Here is an 11,554-nt window from a genome sequence, read left to right as displayed (position 1 = left end):
AGTCGCGGCCCCGAAGCCCAGCGCGCAGGAGCAGCGGTGCGCGCCGCCGCCCTCCACACACGTGCCGCCGTTAGCGCAGGCGCGGCCCGAGCAGTCGTCGAGGTCCTGCTCGCAGCGCGGACCCGCGAAGCCGGCACGGCAGCGGCAGCGCAGGGCGTGGCCCAGGTCCAGGCAGAGTCCGCCTGTGGGGAAGGGAGCATCAGAGGGCACAGCCTGGGAGCTGGGGGCCCACCTGCCCGCGCTGTTTCCCAGCTCTATCATCGCTGCACGGGGTCCCCTTTTTCTCTGTCTCTTAACTCAAGGGCCAGCGTCTTGGAGTGTGCCAGGAAAGCCAGCTCGCTTCTTTTCTACCTGATGAAGTTTTGGAATAATTAATTCAGTGCCACCTCTTTGGCTCTCGGTGCCCTTGTCTTTTTCCCTCGACTTCGACCATACTTCAATAGTAGACAGCTCCCAGAACTATGTGTTTGAACCCTCTGACCTTCTTCTGCCTAGAATACCTCCTGTCTTCCCTTCCTCCTTTTCTCCCGTTTTCCCCCCTTTTCTCTTCCCTAGCCCACTCCTCAGGTCTCTACTCCTATGCTCCTTCCTCCATCCCAGCCCTGATCACTGCCCTGTGCTCCCAGATCACAGCCCTGGCCACCCACCCTGGGCTGTGTCTGAGGGTGTCTGTCTTCCCCTCTGGGCTGGTACCTCCAGGAGGGCGCGGCCCAAACATGTCCTGGTCCCTGCTGTGTCCCTAGTACCACGCACCCCAGAGTGAACACTCAGTGTTTGGGACAGAATTATCGTATTCACTCGCAAGAAGATAACAGCGAGCCCTTTACATTCATGATTTTTTTTTTTTTTTTTTTTGAAACAGAGTCTCGCTCTGACCTCCAGGCTGGAGTGCAGTGGCGCGATCTCGACTCACTGCAATCTGCCTCCCGAGTTCAGGCAATTCTCTGCTTCAGCCTACATTCATGATCTTATTTAATCTTTTTCTTTCTTTCTTCCTTCTTTTTTTTGAGACAAGAGTCTCACTCTGTCACCCAGGCGGGAGCACAGTGGCACAATCTTGGCTGACTGCAACCTCCACCTCCCAAGTTCAAGTGGTTCTTCTTTCTGCCTTAGCCTTCCCAGTAGCTGGAATTACAAGCACCTGCCATCACGCCCGGCCAATTTTTTGTATTTTTAGTAGAGACAGGGTTTCACCATGTGGCCCAGGCTGGTCTCCAGCTCCTGAACTCTGGTGATCCGCCCACCTGGGCCTCCCAAAGTGCTGGAATTACAGGCGTGAGTCACTGTGCCCAGCCTCATTTAATCTTTTAGCACCGATATCAGGTCTATTCTCTGTTCAGAACCTTCCTGTGGCTCCATCTCAGGGGAAAAGTGAAAGTTTTCCTTCTTGTGACCCAGGGGGGTCCCACAAGATGTGCCTCAGTCACCTCCCTGGTCTCATCTCATCAGTGTAACCACACTGGCTTCCCTGCTTATCCTCAGCACACCAGGCACTATCAGGAGGGGGCAGGGAATTTGTTTCATTCCCTGCTGTATCCTCAGTGCCTAGAATAGAGCCTGGCACACAGTAAATTGTCAGTAAATATTAATAGTTATGAGATAGGGAATGTCTCCTTGCCCATTTTACAGAACAAACAGGCTTGCTGGTGGAAGGTCAGGTCCCCTGGCCCTAGGGTTAGAAGAGTCAAAACCAGGATCCCAACCCAGGACTGTCTGAGCCATGCAGGGCCCCCACCCCCATCCCTTGCCATTAGGACCTCCAGGCCTCACCATTGTGGCATGGCTGCAGGCTGCACCGGTCCACCCTCTTCTCACAGTTGGAGCCTTGGAAACCGGGTGGGCAGTGGCAGATGTAGGCAGAGTCAGGGTCTGCACCCCCGACACACAAGCCGCCATTGAAACAGGGTCCATCTGCGCATGTCACCCCGCTCACCTCACACCGCAGCCCGTAGAACCCACGCGGGCAGGCGCATTCAAAGGACCCGGGTGTCTCCTGGGCAGGGACAAGAGGACTTGAGAATGGAGTTTCCTTGGAGAAAAATCCCATCCCCTCCTCATTCCTAACACTGGGGACTGCTCCTTGTCCAGTCCCAAGTCCCACTGTGCAGGGGCCACCCTGGGAGGTCCTCCCGACATCCCCTCCGTCCACTCCACATTTTTGGGTCTGCCCATGTGACCCCACAGGGAGGAAGCTCTGGGGACCCAGAGTGACCCCATTCCCACCACTACACCTTTGCCTACCAAATGCTGCCTGCCTGGTCTGCCCTCCTCGCTCCTGTCTACATTGATGAGTCCTACTGGGAGGTCCTAGATCTCAGCCCACCTCCTCCAGGAAGCGTTCTCTGGATCTTTCCTTCCCAGAGCCTCCCCCTAAGTATTTGAACCCTGAGTGTGGTAGTATCCAGGTGGCCCACACTGGACCCTACTCTACCCCAGCATTCCATGCCAGGCTCACTCACTGCCACCTCTGCACCCTTGCTCCCTGCAGGCCACTCACCTGGCCACCCTCTCTAATCATGTCCCAGAAGCCCCAGCCCTGAGCCATCTCCAGGAAGCCTTCTCTGATGTCTCCACCCCCCTGTGCCCGCAGATCCCAAATCTCCAACCGATTTGGCCCCCCCACCCACTACCTTGGACCCTGAACCATTCTCACTCCCACAGTGGGAGCAGCTGTGGCCCCACATGGCTTCTCATCATTTCCACTCCCACATCTTTCAGGGCCACCCACTGAGTATGCTCTCCCCAGTCCCATCCCCATCACCTAATCCTACTTCAAGGCCCCAGATGCAGGCTGGATGCCTCCAGGAAGACCTCCCTGATAGTTATTCCCAGACCTCCTCCCCAAGCTGGCGTCTCATGGAGCCCCATGGAGGGGGCCGTGGCTCCCAGGGTAAAGTACTAAGCAGGACAAGGTGGGAAGGGTGACACTGACACTACAGCTGCCCCCATTGGCACACGGGTTCCCGTCACAGGGCCCAGGTCCAGGGACAAGGCATCCGGTGGTAGCAGAGGACGGGCCCCTGGGGCCGAGGCAGCTGCTGGTGGAGACAGGGACTGTGCAGAGGGGTCCAGTCCAGCCCTCCAGGCATCGGCATTCACCGGGCTGCTCACAGAAACCATGCTCGAGGCTGCAGCCTGCTCGGCACACCGCTACAGGGGACAGAGAGGCAGAGAGAAAGGGAACACCAAGGTCGGGGAGGGCCAGGGACAAGATGGAACTCAGGGAGGTTTCTCAGCATGTTCCCTGCGCCACCTTGCTTCATCCTTGTGACAGATAATCATCGGGACTAGATGGTACTGTGACCCCTCCTCCCCAGTTTACAGATAGGGAAACTGAGGCTCACAGAGACAAAGTGACCAGCCCACCTAGGAAATGGAGGAGTGAGGATGTGAACCCACACCATCGGGCTGGAGTCTGTGCTCTTGGAAGGAGAATGGGACCGGGGCACCCATGTCAGATCGTGAGGATAGGAGACAGGCAGGGGATTTGGGATTGGTGGGAGGACCCCTGGCCTTTCAGGGAAGATGGGAGTGTCTTGAATTAGGGTGGCTCTGGGAAGATCTGGATTAGCCTGGGAGTCCTAGGGGCCTTGGTGGGGCTCTGAAATTTGAGGAGGGGTCTGAAGAATTCCAACCTTTAAGAAGCCATGGGTTCTGGCCTGCAACCCTAGGGAGGGAGGATGGAGAGGCCCTTGGCCAGAGTGGACGGGGAAGAGATTCCAAAGATTCCGGGTGGGAGTCGGGAGGGCCGCAGAATTAGAAGAGCTTTGGAGTCCTAGCATCGGGACAGGGTGTGAATGTGGGTTAGGGAAGGAACTGGAGGGTGCCAGCATAGGAAATGGACGTGGACTTCCTATTTGTGGCAACAAGAGGGCTGGGAGAGGGAAGAGGGCTCGAGTAGTAAGGCAGGGCTGGAGAGAGGTCCAGGGTCCTCGGTTTCCCTGAGGGTGGCAGCTGGATGGTGGACGGGGTTTGGGGTACATCCACAGCAGTCAGCGCATTCCCCAGCTCCCTGAAGAGGGGTGCCGGGGGTACATGGTGGGGGACTCTAAAGTACCCTGAAGAGGGTGAGTGGGTTGTGAGAGGGGACTGGGGGCCGCGAGTGACGCTCAGGAGGGGCCGGGGTCCCTGGCTGGGACGGGGTGGGGTTGAACGCAGGACTCACGCGGCGCCTCACACTCGTCCTCGAGCGGTGCGCAGGGGCGCAGTCCCGGACCGCACCGCGAGGGGGCGCCGCGCGGACGGCAGAGGCGCGTGCACGCGGTCCCGACGGCAGGCGGCTCGCAGCGCGCGCGGTAGGAGAAGCGCAGCTCCCAAGCGCCTGCGCGCTGAATGTCCTGGGCCCACGGGCCCCCGGCTGCCAAACGCCGCCGTCTGGTCACACGCGCCAGCAGGCTCCAGGCGGGCCCTGCGGGGACAGGCAAAGGAGGGGTGCTGGGGTGGGCCCGGCCGAACATGGATGCATACGGAGCGCCCCGGCCGCATTCTCCCCAGAGAGGCCAAAACACCCTCATGGAGCCCTGGGGTCCCTGGACCTCGCGACTAGAATGGCAGTCACTCTCCTTACTTTAGCAAGGCTGCGAACTCCCCAATGCACCCTGGGACCTGCAATGTCGTGGTCTCTTCTAGTACCCTAGATAACAGTTCTCTCGGCCAGGCGTGTGGTGGCTCAAGCCTGAAATCCCAGCACTTCGGGAGGCCGAGACAGGTGGACCACCTGAGGTCAAGAGTTCAAGACCAGCCTGACCAACATGGTGAAACTGTCTCTACTTAAAAAAAAAAAAATTAGCCAGGCGTGGTGGCGCACGCCTGTAATCCCAGCTACTCTGGAGGCTAAGGCAAGAGAATCACTTGCACCCAGGAGTGGAGGTTGTGGTGAACCGAGAGAGAGCCATCGCACTCCAACCTGAGTGACAGAGCAAGACTCCCTCTCAAAAAAAATAAAATAAAAAATAAACAGTTATCTCATAGAAACCGTAATACTACCGTATTTTGACCCAGATCTTTGTAAATTGAAGTAATAATGAGACCTCTAACACCCTGTGACATTTGGTACCTCGATATGGCCAAAGAACAATAACATGTCTGAAGTGAGGTCATAACACCCCTAAATTGTGCCTCCGGATCTTCCTATATCAAAAGAGTGGCAGAGACCCCAATTACTAGACCGTAAATTACCACATTACCTGAGACCTTGGGATACTGGGAGAGTGACACTTTCTTGAAGGCAAAGGTGTCACCTCCCCAAGATTGTGATACAGCTTTCTACATCAGAACGGTGAAGAAGTGGCTCACTCCTATAATCCCAACGTTTGGGGAGGCCAAAGTCAATGGATCACTTGAGCCTAGGAGTTTGAGACAAGCCTGGGCAACATAGCGAGATCCCATCTCCATTAAAAAATAAAATAAGAACAAGAAAAAAAATGGTGACAAACCCCCCAGCTGTGGGCCTCACATAGCAACAGAGTCTCCCAAGTTGAGGATAAGAATGCCCTGTAACGGCCGGGCGCGGTAGCTCAAGCCTGTAATCCCAGCACTTTGGGAGGCCAAGACGGGCGGATCACGAGGTCAGAAGATCAAGACCATCCTGGCCAATACGGTGAAACCCGTCTGCTACTAGAATAAACTACAAAAAACTAGCCCGGGCGAGGTGGCGGGCGCCTTGGTAGTCCCAGCTACCTTGGAGGCTGGAGCAGTGAGGAATGGGGCCCTGAACCCAGGAAGCGGAGCTTGCAGTGATGCTTCGAGATCTGCGCCTGGCCACTGCACTCATGCCTGGGCGACAGAGGTGCAGACTCATGTCTCCAAAAAAAAAAAAAAAATACAAAAAAACTAGTCGCGGGCAGAGTGCGCGGGCGCCTGTAGTCCCAGCTACTCGGCGGAGCTGACGCGGCAGGAGAATGGCATAAACCTGGGAGGTGCAGCTTGCAGTGAGCTGAGATCCAGCCACTGCACTGCAGCCTGGGCAACAGAGCGAGACTCCGTCTCAAAAAAAAGAGAATGCCCTGTATCCCTCCCAGGAACCTCTGCTCAATATTCTCCTTGGTGAAGCTCTGACATCCCACAGGGCTCCCTGGGACCTCCACATGGAGAAAGTGACAGAGCTTCACATAGGGGCTGAGCGCGGTGGCTCACGCCTATAATCTCAACACTTAGGGAGGCCGAGGTGGGTGAATCACGAGGTCAGGAGTTCGAGACCAGCCTGGCCAACATGGTGAAATCCTGTTTCTACTAAAAATACAAAAAAAGTAGCTGGGCGTGGTTGTGGGTGCCTGTAATCCCAGCTACTTGGGAGGGTGAGGCAGGAGAATTGCTTGAACCCGGAAGGCAGAGGTTACAGTGAGTGAGATCATGCCATTGCACTCCAGCCTGGGCAACAGAGCGAGACTCTGTCTTGAAAAAAAAAACAAAAACAAAAAAACAAAAAAACTTCACATAGAAGAACCAGAAGTAACTCATATTGCACCCTGAGCTCTCAACATCAGATGGTGATAAAGTAGGGCTGGGAAATGCTATGCCCTGCTCTGGAAGTGTTGATAGTAAGAGAGCTTCCCCTACTTCATCTGCTACCAGGACCACAGACTGCAACATCCAGTACCAGGGACATTTCTGTGCCTGAGATGCCAAGAGCCCTGGAGCTGTCAACACCCGGCACCACATCCCAGGAGCTGTGATGACATCATAAGACCTATAGACAATACCACCAACCCCATGTGTCACGTGGGCCCCAGCTTCCCCACCAGTCCCAAGACTGAAGACACTCACCTCCAATCTGGTCTCCTAACTCCTCTCTCCAGGTTTCAATGATGAGAGAGAAGGTGCCCTGGTTCAGTGAAGGAAGGGGGAGATGAAAGATGAAAGACAGTGGTTAGGATAAGTACTCAGTGAAGGCCAGAGTTCAGGAATAGAGGGTGATGGCCATTGCTGGGGACTGAGCAAGCAAGGGACAATTCCCAGAGGGACCAGCCCAGCCCAGGGAAGGAATGACATCTGTGGCTTTTTGAGGGGGGCGAGGGGGAGACAGGGTCCCACTCTGTCAACCAGGCTGGAGTGCAGTGGCACGATCTTGGCTCACTGCAACAAACTCCAAGGCTCAAGCAATCCTGCCACCTCAGCCTCCCCAGTAGCTGGGACTACACGCCCATGTCACCATGCCCCGCTATTTGTTTTGTTTTGTTTTGTTTTACAGACAAGGTCTCACTATGTTACTGAGACTGGTCTCAAACTGCTGGGCTCAAGCGATTCTCCCGCCTAAGCCTCCCAAAGTGCTGGAATTACAGGGTGAGCCTACTGGACATGGCTTGCTTTATTGAGCACTTACTAAGTGGTAAGCACTTTATTCAAGAGATGTGGTTGAATCGCTCAAAAGGGACCCTTGTGAGGTACCAGGATGATCCCATTTTTAAGCTTAGGAAACTGAATCTGGAAACCAGGCAGTCACTTATCCAAAAGGACAAGGGTCTAGAATTGCAATACAGGTCTGTTCATCTTTGTGCCTTTGGGTTGTGGGGATGGGAGATAGGATTTTGGAGGTGAAAGAGTAATTAATACAGGACCCAATTGAAATAACTGAGGACAGAACAAAAAAAAAAAAAGAGAAGATATTAGTGGTTCCCAAGACAAGGTGTGAGAGGTTTGCGGAGAAAGGTGAGGACCCCAGTTTTTAGGGATCCACAAGGAGTAGAGGTAGGGTTCCTTGAGTTTAGGATTTCAGAGGTTGGGTTTGAGATTCTGGGAATTTGGGGGTTCCAGCATCCAGGGTTGGGGAATCAGAACATTTAGAATCCCCAGTGCGTAGAGTTTAGAGGTATGGGAATGTGGGGTTCCAGATGGTGGAGTTACTGGTCTGGGAATTTGGTCCACCCCCTGGGAGGCGGGATTAGGGTCTTGGAAGTTGGAGGGGAGAGGAGGTGGAGGTTTTGGTGGCAGGGTTAGGCCTCCAGCACCGGGAGTCCCCCGGGGGCAGCACTTACAGGCCAGGCGTCCCGAAAGGGCACCTGCAAGAGGCCGTTGGGCAGTGGGAGATTAGGCGCGGTCGCTTCGGGCTGCTGGGTGTAGACGGGTCCGCGCGCACTCAGCGCCGCGCCCAGGGCGCACGGGAACTCGGCGGCCTCCTCCGAGAGCCCAGGCTTCAGGCAGACTCTGAAGAAGAGCCGGCAGGGGCCCCGGGCGCTGCAGAGGGACCGCGGGGCCCCCGGGCCTGGACCCGGCCCTAAAGAGTGGATCTGCAGTTCGAAGACGCCAGCGGGCCGTGCCTGGGCGAAGACGGGCGCAGGGTGAGGTGGCCGGGGGGACTCAGGCGTCCCGTCCGCCCCGCGCTCCCTCCCCAAGACCTTCAGGTCTCACTCACCCCTCTCCCCCGCATTCATCCCTTTCCACGCCACCTCCCACCTGGCTCTGACCTGAGGGAGGAAAATGAGCGCTAAGATCACAGTCTGGGAGAGGAGCCGAGACATCCGTGGGGAGACCATGGCCTTCTTGGGGGGGGTCTTGGGAGTCGCAGCTGCTAGCTTCCGAGTCTTATATCTGAGGGAATGGCCCCGCCCCTTCAGGCAGCTACCCGGCCCCAAGGGACCAAGGGCGGGGGGAGTCACAGGGGAAGGGGAGCGTGCAGAAGCATCAGCGAGATTCTGTCTGTGGTCGTAGGCACGGGCGAGGTCATGAGTGGGTGATCCCGCGACTTGGTGTGTGGCTGGGGTGGGGTGGGGTTGGGGGAGCTAAGCCTGTGTGTGAGGTTGTACATGATTTTAAGATTCTGGAAGTGTGGTATGAACCAGAGCTACTGGAGGGTGTGCATGACTTTGTGATTGCGTGTCCACGTGGGACTGTGCGGCTCAGCATACGCCTGGAGTTGTGTGTGACTGACACATTTATGAGGCTGTAAACAATTCTGACTCTGCACGCACACCCGAGTGGAAAACTAGACGTGTACACGACTTCGTGATTGTGTGACTCTTTGAGATGGTGTGGCTGTGTAGATACATCTCTGTGTGTGTGTGTTTATGGAAGATCCTGTATAGCCGTATAAACCTGTGACTTTGTGCTCTGTGCGGGTGTGGTAGAGGCTGTGCAAGGTGGGAATGGCTGAGGGCGCCTGTGTGTGAATGAGACTGGGTTTGAGAAGTCCATGGATGCAGCCACGTGTGAATACGATGAAGATCCGGAGTTCTTTGTGGACCCCTGTGTGCGGGCGTGTGTGCGTTCCCCCTCCCCAAGACAAAGCCACCCTCCCAAACCCCGCATCGCGGACGCACCAGACGCCAGGGTGAGGAGCTCGGCCTCAGAAGGGGCTCCCAGCTGTATGTAAATGCCGCCATCTGCCGGGCGGCTGAGCCCCTCCCCCTTCGGGCCGCAGCTGGGCTGCCCGTTTGGCCTCCGGAAGGTGTGAGGAGCAAATGGGCAGGAAATTCCGTCTTCACATACAGGGACCCGCTCCCCCACCCCAGAAGAATGAGGCGGGGGACACCCCGGGCCCTTCAGAAACCCTTTAGTATTCCAGGACCTCAGCAGGAAAAGCCAATTAGGAGCAGATGTCCCAGCCCCTCTGGTCATAATTGCTCCCTGCCAGGCATGGGCAAAACCCTTGAGCTGGGGTAACTTCTTTGTCTTTCCCCCCAAAGTAAAAAATTTTAGTGCTTAGAGGTTAATGATTATAGGGAAAAATACAGGTTCAATTTATATGTTTTTTTTCCAGAGAAGACATAGTAACCAACGAAGCATAGACCAGCAGAGCCCGGCATACAGTAGGCACTCAGTTAATTTTTTTTTTTTTTTTTGAGAAGTTTCGCACGTTGCCCAGGCTGGCGTGCAGTGGTGTGATCTTGGCTCACTGCAACCTCCACCTCCCGGGTTCAAGCGATTCTGCTGCCTCAGCCTCCGGAGTAGCTGTGATTACAGGCACCCTCCACCACGCTCGGCTAATTTTTTATTTTTTATTTTATTTTATTTATTTTTTATTTTTTGAGACAGAGTCTCGCTCTGTCGCCCGGGCTGGAGTGCAGTGGCCAGATCTCAGCTCACGGCAAGCTCCGCCTCCCGGGTTTACACCATTCTCCTGCCTCAGCCTCCTAAGTGACTGGGACTACAGGTGCCCACCACCACGCCCAGCTGACTTTTTGTATTTTTTAGTAGAGACCGGCTGTTAGCGCAGGATGGTCTCGATCTCCTGACCATCGTGATCTGCCTTCCGGCCTCCCAAAAGTGCCTGGGATTACAGCTTTGGAGCCACCGCGCCCCGGCCTAATTTTTTATATTTTAGTACAGACTGGTGTTTCACCATGTTGGCCAGGCCTGGTCCTCGAACTCCCTGACCTTCAGGTGATCCACCCACCTCAGCCGTTCCCAACCGTGCTGGGATTACAAGGCATGAGCCACTAATCCCTGCCCAGTTCATTTTTTAATGAATGAAAGAAACCAGGCTGGGCAGCAGCGCTCAGGCCCTATAATCCCCACACTTTCGGAGGCTGAGCAGGGGACTCTTAAGGCCAGGAATTTGAGACCAGCCAGGCCAACACAGCAAGACAGAACTTTTCTGCAAAAAGAAGAAGAAGAGAAGGAGGAGGAGGAGGAGGAAGAGGAGGAGGAGGGAGGAGGAGGAGAGGAGGAGGAGGAGGAAGGAGGAAGGAGGAAGGAAAGAAGAAAGAGAAGAAAGAAGAAGAAAGAGAAGAAGGAAAAACCAGCCTAAAAATTCTTCTCCTGATTCTGACAACAGCTGGCATTTGCAAGGCAAGGGCCATGGGTCAGATTGGGCAGAACATCCCAGGTTCCTTTCCTTACGGAGGTCCCTTTCCACTCCCTTTTTAATTTTTTTTTTAAATGTCATTATTATTTTTTGAGATGGAGTTTTAATTCTTCGCCCAGGCTGGAGTGCGTGGCTCCGCTCACTGCCAACCCTCGCACCTTCCCAGTTTCAAAGCGATTCTCCTGCCTTCAGCCCTCTCCGAGTGCTGGATTACAGGTAATGCGCCACCACGCCTGGCTAATTTTGTACATTTTTAGTAGAGACGGGGTTCACCATCTTGGCAGCTGGTCTCCAACTCCTGACCTCGTGATCTGCCCACCTCAGCCTCCCAAAGTGCGGGATTAACAGGCATGGCACTGTGCCCGGCTCTACTCCCTTCTTTAATTCCTTTTTCACCATTCAGACTTCACCTCCTCCAGGCAGCGCTCCCTAAGCACCAAGCACTCCCCAGAAGCATCAAGCACCTCCTGAGTTCCCACATCCCCCTGTGATTCTTTTATTCCACCCGACCCCTGCCTTGCCTCCCTCAGCCATGACCACTCTGGCCTATGAGGTCTTTATTCTTTTTGAGATGAGGTCTCTGTTGCCCAGGCTGCACTGCAGTGGCATTATCCTAGCTTACTGCAGCCTCAACTTCCTGGGCTTAAATGATCCTTCCACCTCAGCCTCCCAAGTAGCTAGGATTACAGGCATGAGCCCCTACACCTGGCTAATTTATTATTTTTGGTAGAGATGGGGTCTCCCTATGTTGCCTAGGCTCAACTCCTGAGCAAAAGCGATCCTCCCACCTTGGCCTTCCAAAGTGCTGAGATT

At 55.1% G+C, this 11,554-nt stretch overlaps 1 protein-coding gene across 2 annotated transcripts in view; it reads right to left on the bottom strand.

The window, feature by feature from the left end:
- The window catches only part of DLL3 (delta like canonical Notch ligand 3), a 10,447-nt gene extending 1,976 nt beyond the window's left edge, over window positions 1-8,471 (bottom strand). For both annotated transcript variants that reach the window (XM_017887522.1, XM_017887523.1), the window contains exons 1-7: window positions 8,403-8,471; window positions 7,974-8,255; window positions 6,766-6,823; window positions 4,166-4,408; window positions 2,933-3,150; window positions 1,771-1,993; window positions 43-182 (exon numbers count right to left, since the gene is read on the bottom strand). In XM_017887522.1, the coding sequence (XP_017743011.1) occupies window positions 43-182; window positions 1,771-1,993; window positions 2,933-3,150; window positions 4,166-4,408; window positions 6,766-6,823; window positions 7,974-8,255; window positions 8,403-8,471 (1,233 nt within the window). The remainder of the gene's footprint in view (window positions 1-42; window positions 183-1,770; window positions 1,994-2,932; window positions 3,151-4,165; window positions 4,409-6,765; window positions 6,824-7,973; window positions 8,256-8,402) is intronic.
- Between the last annotated feature and the right edge of the window lie 3,083 nt (window positions 8,472-11,554).

Source organism: Rhinopithecus bieti, unplaced genomic scaffold (assembly GCF_001698545.2).
Source record: "Rhinopithecus bieti isolate Rb0 unplaced genomic scaffold, ASM169854v2 scaffold_15776, whole genome shotgun sequence".
Taxonomy (NCBI): domain Eukaryota; kingdom Metazoa; phylum Chordata; class Mammalia; order Primates; family Cercopithecidae; genus Rhinopithecus; species Rhinopithecus bieti.
The sequence above is the reverse complement of the archived record's forward strand: the minus strand, read 5'-3'. Positions and strand labels throughout refer to the sequence as shown.